General features: G+C 43.5%; 1 protein-coding gene across 2 annotated transcripts in view; it reads right to left on the bottom strand.

Moving 5' to 3' along the window:
- Positions 1-656: 656 nt before the first annotated feature.
- The window catches only part of micu1 (mitochondrial calcium uptake 1), a 41,689-nt gene continuing 20,259 nt past the window's right edge, over positions 657-22,086 (bottom strand). For both annotated transcript variants that reach the window (XM_053620473.1, XM_053620474.1), the window contains exons 6-12: positions 12,547-12,661; positions 10,930-11,012; positions 9,166-9,366; positions 6,750-6,887; positions 5,099-5,207; positions 2,148-2,237; positions 657-2,066 (exon numbers count right to left, since the gene is read on the bottom strand). In XM_053620473.1, the coding sequence (XP_053476448.1) occupies positions 1,903-2,066; positions 2,148-2,237; positions 5,099-5,207; positions 6,750-6,887; positions 9,166-9,366; positions 10,930-11,012; positions 12,547-12,661 (900 nt within the window). In that variant the 3' untranslated portion in view covers positions 657-1,902. The remainder of the gene's footprint in view (positions 2,067-2,147; positions 2,238-5,098; positions 5,208-6,749; positions 6,888-9,165; positions 9,367-10,929; positions 11,013-12,546; positions 12,662-22,086) is intronic.

Raw genomic sequence — 22,086 nt, forward strand, 5'->3', positions numbered from 1 at the left:
ATGTATAGTTCAGACTTAATGGGTATAATGCAATTCCTGTGCATTTCTATTTAAGCCTCGAGGGGGTGTGGCCTAAACCAGAAATCCCAGCAATAGAAACGGCAGAACTTTTATCATGGTGTGTGAATTCTGGCTCTGACAGTTCCTCAACCTCAGCTACATCACTCCAGATCATAACTGTTCTCGGCTAAAGATATAAAATTTTTGTTTTGTTGCATCCACCTACGATATCTTCCTCTAACCAATGTAGTTGGCTCTATTTCCCAAAATATAAACAAACTAGCATCCTAATTGAACTCAAATTGTCCTAGACCACAGCCATATTAAAGATGCTGTAAATGCGTCACATAGCACTGTTAATCAACATAGTCTTTGTCCTGTGACCTTCAAACCTGTTCACTCACTAGCACCTGCATGAATGTAAAAATCTGCTGAATGTGTGACACTTATTTTTTTTTTTGCACCCTGCAGGATCCCACTCTCTGCCCTGTGAACTTTCCTCCTATCTATATTTGTATCTATTTAGAGCACACTCCCTGTTCATTCCAAATAATGTATTCGGTTACATCCCTAGTGCGTCGGCACCGAACTGTACGGTCGTTTTCAATCTGAGCCGCTCTTCCACACGCACATTAAGCCCATAAACTCGCACCATGTCATGAAAAATGTTTTAATATAATATAATAGACACTCAAGTACATAATTTCTCAATGTAGCTTTTCTTACACCCATAGTCGCTTTACAATTATATATATGTAAAAAAAAAAAACAACAACAAAAAAACAAGAGAGTAATACCTCAGTGATAACATACACTGTAATGCTTAGTGCTGAGGTTGGACTGTTGGGGTTTTTCTGTATGCATCCTTTAAATAGAAATAGACTTTAAAAGTACATGTTTTGATATGTAAGGAGGCAGAGAGCTCTGATAAAAGACCTTTTTCAGAGTAAATCTGCTGTTTCAGTGCATTTCAGTCAAAAATGCATGCAAAACATCCCACAATCCCCTTAAAGTAGAACTCCAGCATTTTCTAACACATCTGAAGCATGCGCTATAGGAAAAGAACAGACATGTTTTCCTGTACTAAGAAAAGAACTGAAACCTGTTTAAAACTTCAACCTTCATCCAGTAGTTACTGAATCAGTAAGTGTTTTGAGTATGCAACTATTACTGTATAACCCTAAGTTCAATGCAAAAACTCTTACGCTCTGTTGCAATGAAGGATAAGAGTGTTTTAACAGTTTTTTTTTTTTTTTTAATAACTGTTGAACACTAAAGCAAAACATCCATTTTCTGCACCGCTTATCTTACACAGGGTCGCGGGGGAGCCTGGAGCCTATGCCAGTGAACTCGGGGCACAAGGCGGGGGACACCCTGGACGGGGTGTCAACCCATCACAGGGCACCATCGCGCACACATTCACACACTATGGACAATTTGGAAACACCAATCAGCCTACAATGCATGTCTTTGGACTGGTGAGGGAACTGGAATACCCAGAGGAAACCCCCAAAACATGGGGAGAACATGCAAACTCTGCATAAACGGGGAGGTTAGTACGTTTTCAAACCCCAAAACGTACTAACCACTAAGCCACTGTGCAAGAGCCCCACAATCAACCCCCCCATGACCTTTTCTCAGTATTAGTAAACATCCTGTGATATTTGCACATACGCTACAGATGTGGCAGACTCTCTCTTTCACACACGCACTGCAGCAGTTACCTCATGCAGCAGCACTGGCCACTACAGCATGTGCACGATTTATTACATGACATCTTGAGTTCATTTCTTAATTTAGTTGGCTGCAGACGAAGCTGCGTGCTGTCTTTCTTTCTCTCTCTCTCTCTCTTTTTTTTTTTTCACCCTCTCTCTCTCTTTCTCTCACTCTCTCTATACCCTGCTACTGCTGTTTAGGCATGGCAAAGTCCCACGCTGTGTCCTGCGCACACTTCCACATAGCACGCACCAGGCGGGTGAAGCCCATGTCCTTGGGCTTCTCAAGTCCCCGCATCAGCCTCTGCTTCATGATGGATATGAACTCCTTGTTCGAGAGCTCGCCGTTACCTGAGGCAGAGATGCTGTCAGTTGTTGCACTTCGGTTTCATTCTAGATTTCATTTCTGGAGAGAAGCAAGCACGCACTTACCGTCGCAATCGAATAAGGCGAACACCACGTCACACACGTGGTCAGACAGCTCCACCTTGGCTACAGTGCGAGCCACTTGCTTCATTGTGGCTAGAGAGAGAGAGAGAGAGAGAGAGAGAGAGAGCGCAATATTAGCACCTAGGAGCCCACCACGTTCGCCTGCAGTCTACTAGCAATGCCTCATAAAGGAAAGTAGATTACAGTGAGATATCGAGTTTGTGTCTGTAGTGATTCTCGAGCTGAATCAATAGAAGACCCTTTCTCCCTGATGAGGACTTTCATCAGACAAAGATGGAAAAAGGATGAGAGAAAATGGGTGAAAAAGGTGTGAAAAAAGGGTAGCAGGGTCATCAAGAATCACGAGACGGGCAGGATAACAAATCAGCTGCCACATAGCAGCCTCTGGGTCACAGCGGAGCAACGAAACAAACAAAGAAAATGACACGGTCTTTAGTCTCCATAAGAGCCACTGATTTGCTTTGTTCTCCAATGATGAGCACAGGTGACACGAGACAAAGAGATACGAGAGATGGAGGCCGGGTTATGATTTCTGCACCAAGACGAATCAATTTCTACTTTATCGGTTCTGCATGGTATTGAGCAGAAAATGTCATTCTTTCAGCCAAGAATAGAGTGGGAAAGAAAGAGAGAGAGAGAGAGGGTGGATGAGTGGGAGAGAGCGAGTGAAAGGCGTGAAAGGCATTAAATGAGAAAAATAAAATAAAACGAGGGGGAGTGTGAATTAGAGAAAGACAAGACGCCGGTGTAATGGCGTGAACCTCCCGTGTTGAAAGTGTACACTTTGTCTGTGTGTGTTTACCGGCTGTGATGTCTCTAATGTGCACTCAGCCTCCGATACTCTGACTCTTGCTAAATTTACACTGCAATCAAAAGTGGCCCAAATCCAAAAGTTTGGGCCGGTGTTGGATATCAGTCATGTTAAAATGATTTTTAAAACCCGGACTTGCAGTGTGAACACGGTGCTTGTGTTCTGTTTAGGTTTGCTTAAGGGATCTCATCTCCAGATTTGTGAGCAGTTTCTTCTGTTGGTTTTTGTTCTAATCAACAATTTCTGAGCCACTACGGAGGCAGACTGTTATATAACAGTATCCTAATTAGTCATAGAAATGAAAAATAACTACAGGTGATCCTGAGGATTTTGCTTCATATTCAACTACTAGGCAGCCAAAGGTGAGACAGTGAACACAAAGCAGGAGGCATCAGTAATACGCAGTCCGTACAGGATTTCGCAGCGTTTTTTGTGATCGATGCGGCTGAAAACGCTCGATCTTGCTGCAGAAAACTACTCGAATTGGTTTAATTTCGCAGTGATGTTTGTTGGGAAATGAGACCTTTTAGCTGTACTCATGTTCGACGCACGTGAATCAAAGAGGGCATAGGCTGAATGCGTGTCGTGATGACGTCACGTGACGCATCTTGAGCCCAATTTTTTAAATAACTGCAAGCTCCTCCAAATATTGCGGGGTTTGCTCGATATCAATTTCGAAATCCTGGAGGGACTGAATATGGCTATATCTTAATATGGACAGTTGAAGATTGACAAAATTGTCACTTGGTCATTTGCCAATCTTCAATTGTCCAGTTTCATTGAGTCCTGTTCTTTGGCTGAGAGGAGTGGAACTTGACATGGTCTTCTGCTGTTACTGGCTCAGGGTTCGACATGATGTGTGTTCTGAGATGCTTTTCTGCTCACCACGATTGTAAAGAGTGGTTATTTCGTCTTTCGGATGAGACGTTAAACTGTTATAAATCCCCCTTTGGCCCTTATCTATCACGGCCTCCTAATAATCTCCATCCTTGAACTGGCTAGATCACTCTCTCCTCTCCACCAATAGATGGTGTGTGGTGGCATTCTGGCGCACTATGGCTGCCGTCCCATCATCCAGGTGGATGCTACACACTAGTGGTGGTTGAAGAGATTTCCCCCATACAATGTAAACCGCTTTGATTGTCTAGAAAAGTGCTATATAAATCTAAGAAACTATAATTATTATTATTATTACTATTATTATTAGAGTTTTCGTAGCCTTCCTGTCAGCTCAAACCAGTCTGACCATTTTCCTTGGATCTCTCTCATCGATGAAACATTTCTGCCCACAGAACCGCCTCTGACTGGATGTTTGTTGTTTTGTTTTTTTTTGCGTAAACTCCAGAGACTGCTGTGTGGGAAAACAACCCTTCCATGGTCAAAATGAATTAGTAAGCTCTTAACCTGTATCTCTATGATCTCATGCATTGTGGCTGCTACCACATGATTGCCTGACTGGATAAAAGCAGGGGTACAGGTGTTCCTATTAAAAGACTGCTGAATGTATACGCCAAAGTGTCTGTAAATGCAGCGTAGACATGCGGGCATACGACATTAATACAAAAATGGTTAAATGATTAGATGGATAATGGATAGATATTTAAAACCAAATTTCAATGAAAAAGAATAGAAAGCCACGATCCTGAACAAATATTTGAATAATATGCATTAAGGAACGACCTGAATAATAGTATGTGAATAACTGATCGTTAAAATAGTCAGCCTTGTTATCATCCTTGTGCTAAGAGGTTCAGCATTCATACACGGCCCCGCTGCCATAGCTACAGCAGGCGGCCACCTGACTCGCCTCGCACACCTACGCTGTATTTAATTATGTCACATAGTGAGGGGCTGCAAGCGCTTCAGAAAGCACAGAGAAGAGGAAGTGACGTATAATATGAGCAGGAGCAGATACAGTTCTCCAGATCAATAAAGGAACAGTGGATAAACAGAGTGCAGTAACTGGCTGACTGTTGATCGGGCCGGCGGCCAGAACGAAAGAGGAGAAGAGGGAGGAAATATGAGCAGTGCCTTGGAAAAATGATACGGTTAGTAGATGGGAGTTCCAAACAAGTAAGACGTTTACAATTAAAATTAAAATAAAAAGTGTGTGTGTGTATACCTTTGTCTATAGAAGCACCCGCCATGTGGTAGAAACTCAGTGCCGTGTCCACGTCATTCACATTCTTCAGAAACGTGAAAAAATTCTCCACTTCTTCAAACGTGATGCCCTAATTAATACACAAGAGGCGAGCGAGAGGTGAAAGAATGATCGCTTTCCACCCAATGAAGCCGAAACAGAAGGCAATAAAAGGTATACAGGCTGTTTATTTGTTTTACGATATGAGGTTCCTTTTGTAAAAAGTTGTAACTGAAGGAATAAAGGAGTAGTAATTGATTGAGGATGATTTGATTTCTCTCTCATTTTAGCTAGCGCTGAAGCGTGACCGATTTGTCTGGTAGTCTGTAGCCTTATCATGCAAAAAAAAAAAAAAAAAGGCTGGGCTTAATGCTGCACTAGCAAAAGCACGACACTTCAGGCTCACTCCTATAACTCTAGAAGCAGTGGAGGGGGCGATGTACGGGCGACTGGGCGCGTATTGGTTTTGTGCGAGACGTTTTAGCGTAGCGCCTCCGGAGAGGTAGGGAGATGAGCAGGATACGGCTAATTACCTGATTACATTCATTAAGAGAAAAAGAGACCGGCCTAGAAGTGCTCTTTGCCCAAAGGAGAAGATCTGAAATCGAGTTAGGCACATTTCCTATTCCTCGATGCCCAATTCATCTCGTTCTGATTCATAAAGGCGCATATTTGATTTCATTTTAATGCAGTTCTCCCAGACAAAATAAATACATCAATCTTTTGGCTGTGCTGGCGTGAAGAGCTTCCTGTAATCTACCGTTCTGACACACACACACAAAAAAAGGCAACAAACCTGACCAGACTTGTTCAACAGTGATGTTAAATTCTTTCCAATCAGAACTGCGTCACTGTACAGCACAAATGCTCGGACGTACTCAAACTATCAAAAGAAAATGTCATTTCAATGTAAAGAAGACATCAATGAAATATCAAAACTGGCACTATACGAAAACATGAATGAATACCACTGCAAATATTTGAAGGGATTTTGGATACAAGTTTTATTTTAACGGTGATGAGAAGACCCATACACGCTATATCACCTGCTACAAGTATAAATACTGTTCAGTGACATCTAAACCTTTTAGAAGAGTTATCAATATAGAAACACAAAGCGATTACAAGCTGGCTCGCAGTTACAAATGTGGAGCCTTCCAGTGTCTGCATACTAGTCAGCTAACGCCTCCACATCGCCAGATGGTGCTTAATCACTCAGCAAATCGATGAACCCCAACATCCTGCCAAAGCAACTCATAATTTCATCAATGGAAAGCACTAGCCATGTCAAAACCTCGTATCCATAATATTAGGCCGTGTTCGAGAGTGCGTACGACAAAAGAAACGGAACCGGCCGCAAAAAATAAATCACCTCGTACTCACCTATTCACCTTTAAGCTCAGCTGCTTGAGTAAACGATAACGCATTACAGCCCTGACGATCAGAACCTGAAAGCTAATTTGGCGGTAAGACGCGAGTTATGATGAGGTATAGATGGGTAATGATTCGGAGAGGTACAGAGGGAGCATGTGAAGGAGACAGAGGTTGAACGATTCCATTCGGTCGGATGGAAAAAAAAGCTAATGATGCGTTTTACCCAGAATGCTCCGTTATGATTTCCTCTCAGGCTTACCTGCGCGTCTTTGAACATCTTCTTCAGGCCTTTTTGCATCAGTTTGAGTTTGCGCGACTGAACGCCGCTGTAGGCCAGCAGCATGCCCCCAAACTGCCTCTCTGTGATCCTGCCATCGACTGGGTCATTCCTCTCAAACTGCACAAACACACATACAGACAGAGGACAAGTAAGACTGCGGAGTTTAATCACATGCTTAGCTAACCCTTTTGTATATCCGTTATATATTTTTGGTACTGGACAAAAAAAGGGCCTGCTAAAGAAAGCTTTTCTTTCTTTTGCACTCTCTTTCTCTGAAATCTCCACCCCATCTGTATGTAAATCTCCTTTGGGCCGCATGATGAGGTATGAGCTAGCACAGTCATGCATCATCCAGACAGCAGAGCAACACTGGAACTGGTCTGTTCTTATATACTGTATGCCTAAAAAGCACTGAAATCACACACATGCAATTCAACTCATATTAATACAAGCAAGTCAAGTACCGTTAATCAAGACACACACACAAAAAATCTATAGAGTCCAGAGATGAATAGGAATGAGTGACATGAAGTATACATCATGATTCTGTGTGCTTTATTTCTCTGAATACAAAATCAGCATTATGGATTTGGATTGCGTTACCTAAATGGAACTTATCTGTACAACTCCAGACATGAGGAATAGCTCCATCTACCACGGTCCGAGTCGACTAACTGGTACGGTGCGAGACGTGAACTTGAATGAACGTAAACGTAGGATTTACGAGGCTAATCTTCGTCAATCTAAAACCTGTTCTGAACGGTGTATTAAAAATTCAGCCTAACATCTTATCTTTTTACCGAGAGGAAAAAAAAACAAAACGTCGAACCAAATCAAGTCCCATGTTATCATCACGCTCATTAATCCTCACAAGACTCGAGCTGCTTCCCACTGCACCACAGATAAGCAAGCCAGAGCTGTCTCCCTCTCTCTCTCTTTCTCTCTCTGTTTCTTTCTCACGCAGTCTCATCTCAATCCCCTTAAGTGAGAACGTCCATCAAACGGACACTGGCGCCAGAGAGAGGCTGAATAGAGACAGGAAACGGAAGTAACGGGTGGGAGATGGTGGAAATGTCTGCATCGTAACAGACTGGACAGCAAGTTAAAGTCAGACCTGCCGCCTCAGCACTTACGTTAAAGGAGTGAAAGAGTGAGAAACAGCTCTTAGTGATGGAGCCAACCTGAAACTATGACACATGCTGACTTTGTTTCACCATCATAGACACAATCCATTCCTTTAACCCCAGTGCTCTCTTACCATCCCCCTCTTCTCTTTCCATTTGTATGGCAATCCAATACATTGGGTTTTGAAGTCAACGATATATTGCTGATTTAAAATTCCATCGAATTTTAGAGGTTTAGAGGAAGAAGACTAGATAAGCTCTTGACTGCACAGCATTTTAGTGTCAGTGATATGCATCTATGATGCCGTAGCAGATTTTCAATGGCCGTCCGTACGCAACTGCTAAGCAGCGTAAAACAGGCCGTCGTTAGAAGTTAACAGAACGACGGTGGACGTGAATACTGCAGTGTCATTTATGCCCCAAAACATCCAGTACACATTTTCGATATAGTTCTTTCACAAATGTCTGATGTCCTATGTAGAAACTGTGAAATGGCTCCACACGGTCAACGTTTTCCACTGAACAGTTTCTGACTACAGTCGACTGACGCGGACTGTATGCACACTTCTCGGACGTACATCGACGGATTTTATTTCACACGGCCGGCCTCAAAACATTCTCCGTTTACCTTGACAGAAAGAGTGAACGCGCCGCATCAGTGCATCTTTCAAGCACCGAGGGGGCGGGGCTTCCAGGTAGTGACGGTTAATATCGGATATCTCGGAACACCTACAGTACGCGACCGTGCAGAATCGTTCCAGATTCATAAGTCGATTGGCTCAGCTGTTGTTTTTATTGGGAGTGAAAAGAAAAAAAAAAAAAGGAGAGAGACATATTTTTGAGTGCTAAACTCGTAGCGGCGTAATCTGGCGTTAAAATGCGGAGCGCCTATGGAAAACGCGTGAAGATTGGCGGGTCTGACGATACATTCATGGAGTCTTTCATGCAAGTTATTTCAATTATAGCTCTGAAATATTTGTAACTTATTTTTCCATTTTATTTCTGCCTTATGTGCTACGACAGAAGCTCAGTTTCGCTCAGAAGCATCCCACCGATATGACATTTGATTCGATAATCATTTATATAACAGTAGCAAGCATAAAGTAGTTGAATGAAATGGAATCAGAGAGGCCTTGTTTTTTTGTTGTTGTTGTTGTTGTTGTTTTTACTCCCATCGTCAGTATCTGAAGTTCACTAAACAGCATCACCAACAACGAGCATGCCACTTCCAAGTCCTCAGAATTTCTCTAATTGCTCTCAGATTGCTGTACCTCAAGCTTGAGAACATCGTGTTGCAGTTTCCTTTGGAACTCCAGGAAGCTGCCGATGGTGAGTTTGCCCTTCAGGTCGGCCCCGAAAAAGTAGGTCGTGAGAGCCGAGCTGCAGCCGGTTGTCCTCAGAGTGTTGCCCGTGGTGGAGCGATCCCTGTGCCTCATGCCCATGCTGGTCTGAGAACGGATTATACTCTGCACCTGTGACACACACATGCAAAGAAATATTTTGAGCTGGTCCTTTGTTGCAATATCACAAAAACACGAGGCCTGGTTTAGAGCCTCAGAACAACTTGACGGTTCACATTCAACGCTAAGAGAATGTTTTAAAGTCCAATTCACACTTCAACAGCCCGAGTAGCAGAATACAGGGCTTCGAGTGGAGCCGTCTGATCAAGAGCAGACGTACGCTTACGAGCACGTAGGGAACCCTGCTGTGGTCCATCTATCCAGCTTTGATTTATACTCGAAATCCTTTCACGTAACAGCTGGGACACAAACGCGAACTGGCTGGCATCATTCGTTAAATTCCGTCAGGCTGCGTTTGAGATTTATCATACGTACACAGGATGTGATTTATCAAGTTCTCGTGTTCGATGACGCGCGTATATTTAGAACCGCTCCTGAACTTGATGTATTATGTAGAAACCCCCTGGTGGTAGGAAAGTGTAATAGCGGGTACACTGATCTAAACTCGCAGCAAAGTACAGACAGGTGACACAGATATCAAATATAAAGGAAAATAGTCAAAAAGTATAATTAATTGAAAGATGGAATGGGATGATGAATAAACGGCTGACCTCGCTATTGCTCGAATTTTGTTTTGGTTTTTTTTCCCCAACAGAAAGCTCTTAGCTGAGGTGGATGGGTGGCTCATTAGTGCAATTTTGGTTAATCCCTGCCCACAGTGGCATCGCCAGACGCACTCAAGTGCACGGCCGTCTTTAGAGTTTTTAGCCACAGGGACGTTTCAAAAAGAGTAACTGGAGACGGTTCGGGCGTTTCCCATCCAACTACAAGAATGACAACGCGTCTTAAGCCGTGCGATTTTGAATAGTCCTTTGCGACTGTTGCCTGTCAGACTGTACGAAGATGTCACACTGTAGGATCTCTACGACAGTCAAGAAAAACGGACACACGTTAAGAAGACTCGTACGGAGGAGGAGAAGCCACACTACAGGACTGTGCCTCAAATCTTCTGACACTGTCAGAATTTAAACGGAGGATCAATGTGATCGCGACGGCCGTTAACCGTCTGTCGGGGAACGCGTCAAACTAGCGATCAAAGCCTAAGGATTTCGTACCGTGTGAACCCGGCTTTACCTGCATTCATATCGCTCACTTCACGTTTATAAATACAGCAGAAAAAAAAAGAGATTTTCACCACTGCAGCTTTTACAAATGTAATTGGAGACATGCAGCCATAAAATTCCTCCTAAAGGCAATTTGTTTACCATATATGGCAAACTGGGGGAGTTTCTTTACGTAAACGACGAGTACAGCATTTTACGACATGCGGAAGTTATCACCATTCAACATGCATTTGTAACGTGACCATTAAGAAGTCACACTTTGTGAAATGTCAGGCTCCTTTCGATCTGCTTCTCTGCAGCAGTAAGACATCGAAAAATTTGATTAGATTTTTTTTTTTTTTAAAGCAGCTGATGAGAATCTACACTGTGTGTGGTTAAAATCTCTAGTTTAAGAAAGAATGGAATATCTTCAAAGTGAATGAACGCAGTGCATGTGTGTGTGTCTTTTTACCTGCTCAAACTCCTCCAGGTCCACCTCGCCATCCCCGTTTAAGTCAAACATCTTGAAGGCGATCTCAAAGTTTCTCTGAGGCGCTGGAAGCAAAAGCGCAGAGTAAGAACTGTCAAACAAACGCGTTGCTAATAATGAAATAAAAGCTAGCATGGGTCTGTTAGCATTATACAAAATTGAGCAGATTATTTATAAAAAAAAAAAAAAAAAAAAAAAAAAAAAAAACCCTGCAGGCTTTTTTTTCTTTTGTGAGCCGTGTTAGCAGTTTAGCGTGCACAGTCACGGAACAGACTGAAATTAATTTCAGATCATTACTTGGATCATTACTAGCGATTCCAGCTGTTGGAGTGCAACACAACAATTAATGCAATACATCTGTCATTGAAATCACACACATACACACACATACACTCTTGGCCCTCTATTTCCAATTTCCACCTGTCAGTCGTATTGCTCACTACGCACACTAATTATTCAGCATCCCAAAGTCTAATGCAACATTTTTAAAGTCCACTGTGTTGACATTTTTGATTTACAGCCACAACGTGTGAGATACTCCGCTCCCCTGCCGAATCTAAAAAAAAAAAAAAAACTTGACAGAATCTTAGCGAACTGGTGATGTTGAGATCCTGTAGATCTTTCCACACTGAGGACAGCTGAGGGACTCGTACACAACCGTTACAAAAGGTGCTCAACAAGGCAACACGAACTGGGAAGGGGGGTGTAAACTTTTGCACAGGATGATCGGTGGACATTGTTATTTTGTTTAAAGATCTGTTGTTGTTTTTTCCATTTAGTACTGCGCTTCAGTAGCTACATAAGACATGTACATGTTTCCCAGAAGACAAAATAATAATTTACACGGCTCATCCTGTTCAAAAGTTTACACCCCCCAGGCTGTTAATGTATTGTGTTGCCTTCTTGGGCATCAGTGAACATTTGCACCTTATGTAATAGTTGTGCACGAGTCCCTCAGTTGTCCTCAGTGTGAAAAGACGGATCTCAACATCATAGAGCCCGTGTTGGAAAGCGGTCACATATGCAGAAGATGCTGGAAAAGCAAAGAATGTGCAGGACCTGGAGGATTTTTCTGAAGAACAGTGGGCAGTTTAACTGCTCAGGACAAACAAGGGACTCATGAACAACTCTCACAAAACAAAAACAGTCGTGGATCATCCAGGTAACAACACACGGTATTAAGAATCAAGCGTATGTAAACTTCTGAGCTGGTTCATTTGTGTAAATTCAGGTATTATCGTGTCTTGTGGATTATATGTAAACATCTGTTATGTGAACTAGCTTATTCAGGCCAGAGCTAAATTAAAAAACATGGGATTTTTATGATCCGTCTTATTTTTATTTATTAAATTATGAACATTTTGCAGATTCTGAAAGGCGTATTTAAACTTATGACCTCAACTGTATGTCACATCTAGAGGGAATTCTATATAAATGTGCTATGAGAAGCAGATGTTTTTTTACAACATAATACTCCTTGGTCATGTTTCCTTAGCAACATCTTCAGAACGAGCAAATCCCAGATGGTTTAAAGGGATTGAACAAAAACACACACACACACACACACACACACACACACACACACACACACACACTCACTGGAGAGAACGGTGGTGAGGAATATGTAGTCAGAGAAGGAAATGAGGCCGCACTCCCCGAGTGTATAGAAGATGCTGTCTTCATCGGCAAACTTCTCCCGCTCTTGAGAAATCTTCTGTTGGTCCCGAGAGAGAAAGATGGATAGATGGAGTGTTAGCTGCACATCTGCATTTGGGTACAATGCAGAACAATTTGCTGCAGTATGAGCTCTACGGGCATTAGAACGACAGACACACAACACGCTAGCATGCTAATAAACACACACAGTACACGACATCCACGGAACATGCAAGTGCAGCATACTCATTCAGGCAGACACGGCAGAGGGAAGAGGGAACATGAAGAGAACATATTATTATTATTATTATCATCATCATCATCATCGTCATCATCATCATCATCATCATTATTACCACCACAGTGGCACATAAATCAGTGTACAACAGTCTAATGTGAAACACTACCACAGTATTATACACACACACACACACACACACACACACACACTTAAACAAAAGACTACACAAAAGTCACACAGTGACTCACACGGTGACTGAATAACAACTTACACACACACACACACACACACACACACAGTAGTGTATCTGTCTCGCTAGCTCTATCTCTCGCTCACACACACACACACACACATCATGCCAGAGTTTAGTCTGTGTGTTACCTCCGTCTGCTGGAGATCCCATCAGAGTGTCAAGGAGGGAGAGAGAAGGAGTTAAAAAAAAAAACAACCACCACCTCACCATTACTGACTTCATCATGGACGACTACCTCACTCTCTCACACACACACACACACACACACACACACACACACTATAGGCTTGGGTGATGATTTTTACCTGATTCTATTCTAATTTAAATCAGTTATTTATCTAGGACAGATAAAGACATTAAATAATAATAAAAAATATATCCAGCATCCGCTTGGTGTACAAATATAAACATTTATAACAACGGTAGTTTTTTTAAAAAAAATATATATTTTATTTTAACAATCATAACACAATTCTGTAAAAGAAAAAAACCTTTTAAATAAAATATCCAATCTGCAATATCCTGAGTTATATAGATATACACACGCACACACAACCGGTCAAAAGTTTGTGGACACTCAACTGAAATGTTTCTCATGATCTTAGAAACCTTTTGATCTGAAGGTGTGTGATTAAATGTTTGAAATATAATCATGCCAACATATTCATATCTTTCATTAGAAAACGAACATTTTATTTACAAAAAAATCTTTTTTTTTTAAACAGATAACTTGGAGCCAAATATTCCGAATAAGTGTCCAGCGTAGGTGTGAACTCCTTTAATATGGTTTAAAAGACATCTCAGGGAAATTCCTTAAGAACTCGGTTGAGAAAACTCCAAGAATACATTTCTGGAAAATTCTAGGCGAAAAGGTCGTCTACTTTGAAGATGCTAAATATGAAATGAATCACAACATACTTTCCATAGTTCCATTTGGGTTATTCCAGAGTTTTGATGACTTTAGTATTATTCTAAAATGTGGGAAGAAAATAAATAAATAAAGAATGATTGTGTCTAAACTTTTAACCGGTAGTGTATATGCATGTGTGTGTGTGTGTGTGTGTGTGTGTGTGTGTGTGTGTGTGATATATATAATGCTATTTATCCTGTAGTCTACTCAGCGGAAAAAAATAAACATACTCGACAAAAAACTTTGTTCATTTTTACAGACTACACAGCTGCATCAAATCGTCCTCATAAGCAATAGCCGACCTCCGTTTTACACTTCGGAGGAAAAAGAGAGCGCTTGTTGTGCTGAACACTCGTTATAATGCGGTGCTGGTGCACTGTAAGCATTATTTGAGAGTTTACAGGAAACTGGTTCATCAGCCTTTCAGAACAGACAGCAATGTTGATGGACTGTCAATTACAGTCATAACAGATGCATTTAAAGTATTTGGCAGGTTTACCGTTCAAACAGACGAAAAGTGGAATTCCATGGAAAATTTGCCCACTTAACGGAAAAACCCAGCTTTTTTCCATTAACACGTTGGGTCCCCTTTCATTTCGGTTAACGGTTTCCCTACATCACCCACAATGTCACGTTTAGTGAAATTTCACTCTTTCTTAAAGAGCGATGCAGCAGCGCTTTAATCCTTTAGTCTGTCCAGCTCTCTCACCTCCTCATCTGTACACTTTTCTCAAACAGGTCAGCTTCCAAAGCTAATTCCGGCGTCGTCTCGGAGACCGCTAACTAGCCTAGCCGAGCCGAGCCGAGCCTCTCCCCTTGTGACAGCAGAGTGGCAGACAACCTCTGCCTTGTCACAGGAACACAGAAATACAGCATCGACTAACAAATTAACACCGGAATCATTACCAGGATACTGCGTTTCATCGTGTTTTCCTTTAACATAATCTGAGTCAGCGTCACCGATCCTGTAAGGACGATGACATCGTTAGACAGCGTGAACCTATTTCACAAATATTAATTCTGCTCTACACCTTTATTTTTCCAGAGCCTACACACACTTACGCTAACGTCACTGTGCTATAAATATAGTGCGGTGAGATTTACCCCAAAACACTTATGAAGAACACGACTCCCCCGCTCAGGGGAGTAATGCTGGAATAATTAAGTCTAAGTGCAAGGCTGAAGATATGTGTGTTTGTGTGAGTCTGTGTTTTGTGTTGAAATACCAGGAGAGCGCAAGTTATTTTTATTGCAGACAGGGAAGTCTGGGTAGTAGCTATTGCAGCAAGAGTAACTGATTAGATTGTGTGTGTGTGTGTGTGTGTGTGTGTGTGTGTGTGTGTGTGTGTGCGCACGCGCGCTCTAAGCGCCACATGCCCCTGCTGTCACCTTCAGAGATCCTCAGAGAACATGCAGCACCTTTCCCAGCCAGGAACGCACACAAACAACACTCAGCAGGCTACATATTAACACAAAAGAGGAGCAAAGCTTGCAAACCAACACCCACACACACACACACACACACACACACACACACACACACACACACAACTGCAATAGAGAAAGTGTTCAAAGCCTGTGAGGTGATCCGACTCCATCACAAACACACAAACAGTCTCTGCTCACAGAGAAAGGGAAAAGCGAGAGAAGGGAGAGAATGAGAAATGTCTAATGGCTGCTGGTCTGTTCAGCACCACATGGCCTGGAGCTTCCGAGCTGAAACACAACACAGCAACTGTAGTCGGAACTGAGGCACAGCGGAGATGACATACGGAGTACTGAGACTACGTTGAGGCAGCAACAAGAAAGTATGAAGGCAGCACCGAGACACAGCCGAGACAGTATGATGACAGAACTGAGACACAGCTGGGTCAGTATGAAGACAGCACTGAGACAATATGACGACAACACTGAGACAGTATGAAGACAGCGCTGAGACAATATGAAGACAGTGCTGAGACAATATGAAGACAGCGCTGAGACAGTATGAAGACAGCGCTGAGACACAGCCAAGACAGTATGAAGACAGCTCTGAGACACAGCCGAGACAATATGAAGACAGAACTGAGACACAGCTGAGACAATATGAAGACAGAACTGAGACACAGCTGAGACAGTATGAAGACAGCACTGAGACAGTATGAAGACAGCACTGAGACAATATGAAGACAGCGCTGAGACACAGCCAAGACAGTACGAAGACAGCGCTGACACACAGCCGAGACAGTACCAAGACAGCGCTGAGACACAGCCGAGACAGTACGAAGACAGTGCCGACACACAGCCGAGACAGTACGAAGACAGCGCCGACACACAGCCGAGACAGTACGAAGACAGCACTGAGACACAGCCGAGACAGTACGAAGACAGCGCTGAGACACAGCCGAGACAGTACGAAGACAGCGCTGACACACAGCCGAGACAGTACGAAGACAGCGCCGAGACACAGCCGAGACAGTACGAAGACAGCGCCGAGACACAGCCGAGACAGTACGAAGACAGCGCCGAGACACAGCCGAGACAGTACGAAGACAGCGCCGACACACAGCCGAGACAGTACGAAGACAGCGCCGACACACAGCCGAGACAGTACGAAGACAGCGCCGAGACACAGCCGAGACAGTACGAAGACAGCGCTGAGACACAGCCGAGACAGTACGAAGACAGCGCTGAGACACAGCACTGAGACACAGCCGAGACAGTACGAAGACAGCACTGAGACACAGCCGAGACAGTACGAAGACAGCGCTGAGACACAGCCGAGACAGCACGAAGACAGCGCTGAGACACAGCCGAGACAGCACGAAGACAGCGCTGAGACACAGCCGAGACAGTACGAAGACAGCGCTGAGACACAGCCGAGACAGTACGAAGACAGCGCTGAGACACAGCCGAGACAGTACGAAGACAGCGCTGAGACACAGCCGAGACAGTACGAAGACAGCACTGAGACACAGCCGAGACAGTACGAAGACAGCGCTGAGACACAGCCGAGACAGTACGAAGACAGCGCTGAGACACAGCCGAGACAGTACGAAGACAGCACTGAGACACAGCCGAGACAGTACGAAGACAGCACTGAGACACAGCACTGAGACACAGCCGAGACAGTACGAAGACAGCGCTGAGACACAGCCGAGACAGTACGAAGACAGCGCTGAGACACAGCCGAGACAGCACGAAGACAGCGCTGAGACACAGCCGAGACAGCACGAAGACAGTGCTGAGACACAGCCGAGACAGTACGAAGACAGCGCTGAGACACAGCCGAGACAGTACGAAGACAGCACTGAGACACAGCACTGAGACACAGCCGAGACAGTACGAAGACAGCGCTGAGACACAGCCGAGACAGTACGAAGACAGCGCTGAGACACAGCCGAGACAGCACGAAGACAGCGCTGAGACACAGCCGAGACAGCACGAAGACAGCGCTGAGACACAGCCGAGACAGTACGAAGACAGCGCTGAGACACAGCCGAGACAGTACGAAGACAGCGCTGAGACACAGCCGAGACAGCACGAAGACAGCGCTGAGACACAGCCGAGACAGTACGAAGACAGCGCTGAGACACAGCCGAGACAGTACGAAGACAGCGCTGAGACACAGCCGAGACAGCACGAAGACAGCGCTGAGACACAGCCGAGACAGCACGAAGACAGCGCTGAGACACAGCCGAGACAGTACGAAGACAGCGCTGAGACACAGCCGAGACAGTATGGAGTCTATAAAATGAGATGGCAGCTCGATCTAAAAGACTTCATACATTTTTGTAGAGTAACAATGACTTGTGGCACATTTTTCACAACTGCCAGTAAAATAAGAACAGGTCGAAGATTATTGGAAGAAGCTACACACTCAATAAACAGCTATAAGCAATAAAAATCAAATCTCTGTTGACCTGCGCACAATCATCGTCTATGACAGGATATTGTATGCTGTGTATCGGCACTTCAGATGTTCTGTTGTTAAATGCTCCACAGTTGTTATTATTTTTACACTGTGAGTAAGGTAACTCTCACATCACGTAACCATTTAACTAATTGTTAGCTGGTTGCCTAAAAGGAGTTGTGAATGGTACAATGAAGCCTGTCAATAGCAGGGCGTCTGTTGTGAAACGCTGCAAGCTCTAAAGCTGAGCTCTGGTAAAGAAAGTGGAGTGTTAAGAATGAAGCACAGCGGAGGAGCAGTGTGCACTGGAACGTAGGGAATTCTTTTTTTTTTGGTGGTGCATTCCTGCTTCTCTCTCATTTCTTTCTCTTTTTGATTGGCCTTGCTTCAGGGCTTCCTGCTGTTTGGGAAGTTGATATTGCTAGACTTAAGGAGAAGCCCTTAGGCTAAGCACTGGCCCTTTGCTTACCGAGTATGATGTGAACTGTGGAGCGTTTCCTGTTGATTTACTAGCAGTACTGCGAGGGTTCACTTTATTAGTACTACTGATGGACAGATTCGTAACAGAGAAAAGACAGTCTTGTGCGCAAGTGTGATTAAATCAATCCGAGAAGACCTGATATGTGCACCCATCAACCATGTGTGATGTGGCTTCTCTCCCTGAACGCTGTAATTGTGTGTCAAAGAAGAATTGGCCAGTGTACTTACTATGGGTTAAGGAACTAGAGCTGATGAAAATGTGAAGGATAAAAGAAAGAGAGAGGAAAAAAAAAAAAGAGAAATTGATGGCCAGTGGAAGGTGCATTCCCATTTGAGTCCTGGATCTTCTCAAGCTTCTTTCGTACAGGGATTTTTCCTCGGTCACCCTTACTGGAAATGCATTTCTACAAAGTTGTTTTATGACAAGTCTATATCCATAAAAACAAATCGAATAAATGAGAAAGCTAGCAACAAAGCATGAACGAAAGCAAAAAAAAATAAAAAATGAACCCCCGCCCCCCCCCCCAAAAAAAAAAAACCCAAGACAGAACGAAATAGGAGCCACCCTGAGAAGGTATATAAGCCATGCACAGTCTCAAACACCAATCAATATCTCACATCATTCATCACGGGCTTTAGAAAAGGTCCTGTTTTATTATCACAGTCTCTCTCACACACACACACACCTCGCTTTCACAAAAAACTCATTTCATCCTTCATCTTAATACCATTTGGGAACAAATGAATTGCAAATGGTGTTTCTGTAGATCCTTAGTGTGTGTGTGTGTGTGTGTGTGTTTTTTTGTGTTTGCATCTGAAGAAATCTCAGAGCAGGTGTTCAATAGTTTTCAAGATATTAGGTTGTCATATACACCAATTACCATCAACTTACAGATTGAGAGGAGAGTACGTGTGTGTGTGTGTGTGTGTGTGTGTGTGTGTATGACACCCCCAATTGTCAGCCTCCTGCTGAGACTGAAAACTCAAAATAAGGTCAACAATTCAGCCACAAGCCATCACACCATTTTCTACTGGCAGCAGCTCTATTAGCATGCCACAGGCTCATCACTCAACACTACACCTCCCCCACCCCGCCTGTCTACCTAGGTCACCTGACACTAGGCAGAGGATGTGACATCACAGTGCCCTACGACCACAAGAATGATGCAGAGTGTAGCGCATTCCCTTTTCACCAAAACCCAAAACTACACTTCCAGAGCATGCCAAGAATGTGATCTCATACGTTTCGTTTCCACACATCAGAGGAAACACTGAGCTTCCCGAGGTCGGGGCAAACTGTGGTGCCACAGAGTGCAGACAGGGGGCGCAACAGGCAACTCTACTACCCACTCCCAGCTTGCAGTGGCCGTCCTGCAGACATTCAGCAGGGCATGCACACGCAAAGAGAGAGAGAGAAAGATGATACAGCGACACAGGCAAAGACCTCTGGTTCAGAGAGAGAGAGAGAGAGAGAGAGAGAGAGAGAGAAAGAGAAAGAGAGAGAGAGAGAGAGAGAGAGAGAGAGTGAGGTAGAGAGAAAGAAAGAAAACAATTCAGAGTTGTCCGAGATCAGGTACAGGATTTCTCCGGCCTGAGGGAAGCCTACTCGCATTTAATGTTTAGAAAACCTGAAAAGATCTATCCATCCATTCATCCATCTCTCTATCTATCTATATATACACACACACATATACAATTGTGCCCCAAGATTTACATACCCCTTGCAGAATCTGCTAAATCTTATATATTATATATACACACACACACACAACCTTACATACACCCAGGATGTGTACATGTATGCATGGTTAGTAATTCAGAAGCAATGGTCAGCTGCATTGTTCCACCACAGAAAGCTTGGTTATGCAAGCATCAGCTGTGTTTCAGGTGTGTGTGTGTGTGTGTTCAATGGAACACCTGTACAGATCTTAGAACTGCTGCCCTTTCCTTTTATGCTGTCTGTTTAGTTTTGTGTGCTCGAGTACGTGTCCTACGCCTAAAAGCAGAATCCGCTACTAAGGACTGTTTTTAACTGAAAGCCGCAGCGATGACAACACACAGCAGCTTGTGACCTATAAACGTCTTTCCAAACCAATCATTTCAAAAGAGAAACCAGTAAAACTGGTCGCTTTCTTTGTTTCAGGCTTCCGTTTACGTTTTCTAACATATTTAACAGAGAGAGAGAGTGGGGGTTGGTTTGCAGAAGAGGAAGCCTTGTAAAATTTTTCCCCCCCATTGTAATTACAATTTAGAGAAGTCTCACGAAATGAAACTGCCCCTTTAAACAATGTATAATGAAATAATAATAATAATAATAATAATAATAATAATAATAATAAGGATGAACCGGATTAAAGATGGCAGTTATAAAAACTCCAGCACTGACACTGTGGGATTCTGACCACACCACGTTTCACCTCTCCATCTCCACATAAGCGTCTGTTATGGAAAGTCGAGTCCCATCTACCTGTCTGTGTCAGTGGGTTTCACTAACACACCATTAGGGGAAAGATGCGCTGTCAGTAATTATTCCCTCCTCATTTCTGCTGAAGCCAGAATTCTCACTTTCTGCTTGCCACCATGCTATATTCCCCAAACCAAAACTGATTATTAATGAAATTTATCTGGCTGTAATGCATTGCTTGGCTGCACTCCTGTGCGGTGTAATTGAGGACTATGCTTTAGGTTGAAAGGCTTGCTCGGGCAAAGAGAGACCAGCATCTGTTGAAGCTCTGACAACTCTGAACAGATAATGAGAGAGAGAGAGAGAGAGAGGCAGAAGGAAGAGATTTCTTGTTGTATTTTTTAGTGCTCTCAATTGCATATACACACACAAGCACACACACACACACACACACACACACACACACACACGCACGCACACACACTCGTGCGCACGCTCATGCAGTGCTGTATCGTCCCCATACCTGCCAGAAGTCCTACTCAGAGGGACGGGCATATGTGATGGATGGGAAAGAGTGGAAGGATGGAGGGTGGATTTGTGAAATGGAGGGAAGAAAGGATGGAGAGACAGGGAGGAGAGAGAGAATGGAAGGTTTTATTGGTTACATGAGTGGAGCACAAGGTGCGAGAGAGCTGAAAGAGCACAAGATATATCCAGCACAACAAGACAATTAAAGTATACGTGAGGTTACGATGTTAGCATAGGGCATAACTGTAGAGAATATTGGATAAAACACTGAGAAGCCGACAGGAATTTTGCTTAAAAAAGAAATAAAATAAATACAAAAAATAAGAAACAGAGAGAGATAGAGGGAGAGAGAGGAGTCAGTACAGTTACATAGTGGAGACAGCAAAAAGCAATTTTCCCCGGTGAGCACCCCACACACCGAACATGCACCTGAACAAATGCTGTAATTCGGTGTTAAGAGGCAGCCGAGCGCAGCACCTGCAAAGCTGTAAAATACTGTTAAGGAAAAATATAAAAGGGTTAGGACAAAACTGTTATGCGTCCATAAAGCACGGCTCATTACACTGCTACAAATTCCCTACAGTCTGGCTTTCCCATTACAGTGTCCTGTTATACTGGGATAAGATGGGTTACACAAAACCAGAGACAGGAGAAAGGGGGACTGAATGGAGAAATAGCCAAAAGGCTGGATACTGGATAAACCTAATGAGACACACGGACGAATGAAAATAAAGATGACAACAAACGCCATCTCCGCAGCTCGAGCCAATTGCCA

The sequence above is a fragment of the Ictalurus furcatus genome, chromosome 3 (assembly GCF_023375685.1).
Source record: "Ictalurus furcatus strain D&B chromosome 3, Billie_1.0, whole genome shotgun sequence".
Classification (NCBI taxonomy): Eukaryota; Metazoa; Chordata; class Actinopteri; order Siluriformes; family Ictaluridae; genus Ictalurus; species Ictalurus furcatus.